Genomic DNA, 4,352 nt, shown 5'->3' with positions numbered 1-4,352 from the left:
GGAATTCAGAGTTGAGGACAAGATCCTTTGGGGCTCGAGTTATGGTGGATTATGCTTCATAGAAGAGACGAAATATGGACATTTTAGTGCTGCTTTAAGCAGTGAAGAAGTGGGTGTGGAAATGTTTTCAAGGAGGAAACGCCTTTTTAATAGAGACTTGGCTGGTTAACAGAACTTTTCTTTCTTGGGATGACCGTCATCGCTTCTCTTATATCCTGAAGCATCAGCTCTCCTGGTGGAGACACGTGAGCACTGCCAAGGGCCTGGAATGTCCCAAGAGGGTAAGAATAGCCACGATGAGAGACGGCTGCTTCTGGCCTCTGATCACTGCAGTTGTCAGGAAGGCTTTGCCTCACACAGCTCGGGACCGTCTCAACTGGAGACAGAAGAACGACCTTGTGCTCCTGGGCTTGAATCTTCTCTTTAGTATCTCCAGCTCTCACCTGGGAGTCTTTTGTAGCTAAGATACATTTTTTCCTGCAAAGATTTCCCACCTCCTTGGAGAACACAGGCTCTGGAAGTCTCCAGCCACCTTGAGTCTGTGACCCCCTGAAAGCATGGACCAGCTGGACCTGCTGGGGTTCCTCGTCATCACCCTAAACTGCAACGTGACCATGGTGGGTGAGTAGCGCCAACCCCTGCAGAACACTGGTTCTGCCTTGGGTCACTTTTCCTGGCCCTCCCCCATGAGTAAGGCCTGCCTATCCCTGGAGGACAGGGAACCAGGGCTCAAGCTTTCCTCTAATTCTCCATTATTTAAGGAGGCTCCCCCATCCTTTAAGGATGTCTTGGGAGTGAGCGATGTTTCTCTCAAGGGGAGTCTTTTTGCTGACATTTGGGGGCTGAGCAGATGGGAGGGGTATTTTTGTGTAACTCTTCTCTGGCTACGTTACCAGGAAAAGGAACAATACAGTCAAAGTTAGAGAAATTCATGCCTTGAGTAAGCTTTCTTGTTCATCTTTTTAGGGTTTATCCTTGAAGCTCCATTTTAAAGAATAGTAAGTTCTCTGTGCACTTTAAACCAGATCCCAATTTTAGTTTTTATTTTTTTGACAAAGAAAGTAATACGTTTTCTGAGTTTGTTGTAGCCGAGTTAAATTTTCAGAGAGGTATGGGTGTCCTAGTAAAGGGGATTGAGAAAAGGATTAAAATATGTCTGTGAAGTGGTTGATATTTTCTTCATTGCTTTTTAGTCAAAGCCAACTTGGTTTTAAAAGTTTGAGTTAATGACTTTATCACGTAATGGTCACACAGTCCTTGAGCTGAACTGCCTTCGTTTATAAGAGAGTTTAGTTTTTCTGATGTCAGGTGATGATTTCTGTATCTCATCACAAAACAGAATATTTACAAATTATTTTGACTGGGTCTTCAACACACTCCAAAATAGTTGACTCATGAAATGAAAATAGGACTTGGAAGTTATTTTGATTTCTATGTTAGCCTCATTTATTCATGATAAATTGAAGAAAGACAAACTTCAATTCATAATAGCTGGAATAGGGGGGAAGGAGTTCTGACTTACTGAAGAGTCTAAAAAACTGAATGTTCTTCAAGAAATTCGATTTCAAGGGCTTCAGAGCAACATGAAAGGGCTACAGAGCCCACTGATTACATAAAGATCGTGTGGACTCTTACCATAGAGAAAACTCACTGAACTGTGTATTTGCTATACACAGTTACAGGAATGCACTAACATCCTTGAAAAAGTTCACTCTTTTTAAGAGGAAGACTTTATTTACATCCGCCCAATTTTCTTTCTAGAACTTTCAGCCCAAACTCTGAACTAGCCAAACTAGATTAAACATTTTAGTATTCATGCTTCTTTAGATCTGCCAATTTCAAAGCATTTTACAAACACGTACAGGCACACCTCGTTCTATGGTGCTTCTCAGATACTGCATTTTTTTTTTTAACAGTTGAAGGTTTGTGGCAGCCCTGCCTCAAGCAAGTCTATTGGTGCCATTTTTCCGACAGCATTTGCTCACTTCATGTCTGTGTGTCACGTTTCGGTAATTCTCACAATATTTCCAGCTTTTTCATTGTTATTATATTTATTCTGATGAGCTGTGATCAGTGATCTTTGATGTTACTACCACCAGTGGCTGAAGGCTCAGAGGATGGTTAGCAATTTTTAGCATCGAAGTACTTTTTACTTAAGGTATGTGCATTGTTCTTTATCATGCTATTGCACGCTTAATAGACCAAGGTATAGTGGAAACACAGCTTTTATATGCACTGGGAAACCAAAAGATCCGTGTGACTCGCTTTTTGGGGGGTGGTCTGGACCTGAACCCGCAGCATCTCCGAGGTGTGCCTAGTTGAACACACTGTCCGACACCTTGTAAGTGCTCATTAGACATTCGTCCAATGAGCTAACAGGCTGATACCGTTGCTGTGACTAAAACACATGCTTACACACTTAGTTCTCCAGGCTCAGCACCAGTAAAGATTTAAAACTGTTGCTGGGAGGAGGAGATGGGTTTGTCTGGCTGTGACGGCGCCCCTCCTGTTGCCTCTTTCCAGGGAAGGTCTGGCTTATCTTCATGGTGCTGCTGAGGATGGGGGTGCTCATCCTGGCCGGGTCGCCGGTCTACCAGGATGAGCAGGAGAGGTTCGTGTGCAATACTCTGCAGCCCGGATGCGCCAACGTTTGCTACGACATCTTCGCCCCCGTGTCCCACCTGCGGTTCTGGCTGATCCAGAGCGTGTCTGTTCTGCTTCCATCCGCCGTCTTCAGTGTCTACGTGCTGCACAAAGGAGCCGAGCTGGCGGCACGTGGATCCCGCTGGCTGGATGATGACTCGGAGGACCACGACGGCCCTGAACTGACCCCGGGGGCCAGGCGCTGCCTGACGGTGCCGGACTTCTCCTCGGGCTACGTGGTCCACCTCTGCCTCCGGACCCTGACGGAGGCAGCTTTCGGTGCCCTGCATTACCTCCTCTTCGGATTCTTGGTCCCCAAGAGATTCTCGTGCACGCACCCTCCTTGCACCAGCGTGGTGGACTGTTACGTCTCTCGGCCCACGGAGAAGTCCATCCTGATGCTTTTCGTCTGGGCCGTCTGCGCGCTGTCCTTGTTGCTCAGTGTCGCCGACCTGGTCTGCAGCGTGCGCTGGGAGACGCGCAGGCGACACGGCGGGGCCCGGAGGAGGCCGTGTCAAGGGGCGGGGAGTGCGGCGCGGGAGGGACACGGGGCGCCCGAGGGCCGTGGGGCGCGCGCTCGCCGGGGCCTGCGGACTGGAGGGCAGGGCGCGTACAGCCCCGCAGCGGAGCCCACCGAGCCGGGACACCCGAATCTGCCAGGGGAGGACGAGAGCGACGCGCTGTCCTCTGCCAGCGACCAGCCGCGCGGGGCCGGGCCGGGAGCGGCGGCCCCGGGGTGGGAGGAGCGCCCCTGCGCGCCAAGCGCCGCGCTCCCGGGCCCCAGCAAGTCCGAGTGGGTGTGAGCGGCCGGCGTCCCGCCCCGGGAGCGCGGCGACCAGGACCGAGAACATCGACCTGCAGAAAGGTGAGCTGGCGGGACAGACCGACTTCCCGAGAGGCTCCGGTGCAGCGCAGCAGGGATTTAATTTAGATGAAGCCTTCTGGGGAACCCTGCACTTGGCGTGCAAATGCGGATGGAAGCTCCAAGGATTAACCGGCGAGCATCAGGTCCATGAGTTTGTCGCACTCTAGTTCTATTGTCTTATTTTACCGCACTATGGGCTTTAAAAGCACGTTTTTTGGATTGACAGAGCTCATGAATATTTTAATGTTTTCGGGTGGATTATTTTGACGGTTTGTTGTTGTTTGTTTTGGTTTTTCTGCTTAGCCAAAAAGGGCATCTGTTATGCACGTCATCCGTAGAGGGATATTAGTTTAACTTCTCCAAACCCCTTTAATAAAATGAATGCTGATTGCGTTGCCATATCACACTTCCTACTTCACTGTGTTAAAGGAGAAACCACAAATGCAGGAAATATGACTAAAAACTTTGGGGTCTTTTGGGGGTCATCTTGGGTTCTTATTGCATGTGGGTGTGAGGTGCACAGGATGAAGGGTGGCCGCTGGCTTGCTTTAGTGTCGCTGGGCTGTTGGCTGGGTGGCTGTCCTCACTGAGCAGAGGGGGGCACTCTGGCTGCTGACAGGCCTAGAGTTGCCACACGGCTTCCAGTCCCGGCTCTGTGTCCTTGAGACAGTCATACAGTTAGGGCTGCTCTGAGGGTCTTCGTGTTCCAGGGAAGCAGATGAGGAATGCTGCAGGTGTTCCAGGCTTGTGGTCTGTGCTGATGCTCTGGGGATGGGGGGGTTACCCTAGAGACACAACAGTCTCACCTCTCAGGGGAGCCCCTCTGCTCTCCTCTGCTCGCCCT

General features: G+C 50.1%; 1 protein-coding gene across 1 annotated transcript; it reads left to right on the top strand.

The window, feature by feature from the left end:
- The first annotated feature begins 557 nt into the window (after nucleotides 1-557).
- GJD4 (gap junction protein delta 4) lies at nucleotides 558-3,446 on the top strand. Its single transcript, XM_024765760.1, has 2 exons — nucleotides 558-621; nucleotides 2,524-3,446. The coding sequence occupies exons 1-2, from the start codon at nucleotides 558-560 to the stop codon at nucleotides 3,444-3,446; spliced, it is 987 nt and encodes a 328-aa protein (XP_024621528.1).
- Nucleotides 3,447-4,352: the final 906 nt, after the last annotated feature.

The sequence above is a fragment of the Neophocaena asiaeorientalis genome, unplaced genomic scaffold (assembly GCF_003031525.2).
Source record: "Neophocaena asiaeorientalis asiaeorientalis breed wild unplaced genomic scaffold, Neophocaena_asiaeorientalis_V1.1 scaffold217, whole genome shotgun sequence".
Taxonomy (NCBI): domain Eukaryota; kingdom Metazoa; phylum Chordata; class Mammalia; order Artiodactyla; family Phocoenidae; genus Neophocaena; species Neophocaena asiaeorientalis.
The sequence above is the reverse complement of the archived record's forward strand: the minus strand, read 5'-3'. Positions and strand labels throughout refer to the sequence as shown.

Coding starts and splice junctions, on each gene's coding strand:
- GJD4 (XM_024765760.1), top strand. CDS start 558: ATGGACCAGCTGGACCTGCTGGGGTTCCTCGTCATCACCCTAAACTGC. Junction 622..2,523: donor CTGCAACGTGACCATGGTGG/GTGAGTAGCGCC, acceptor GCCTCTTTCCAG/GGAAGGTCTGGCTTATCTTC.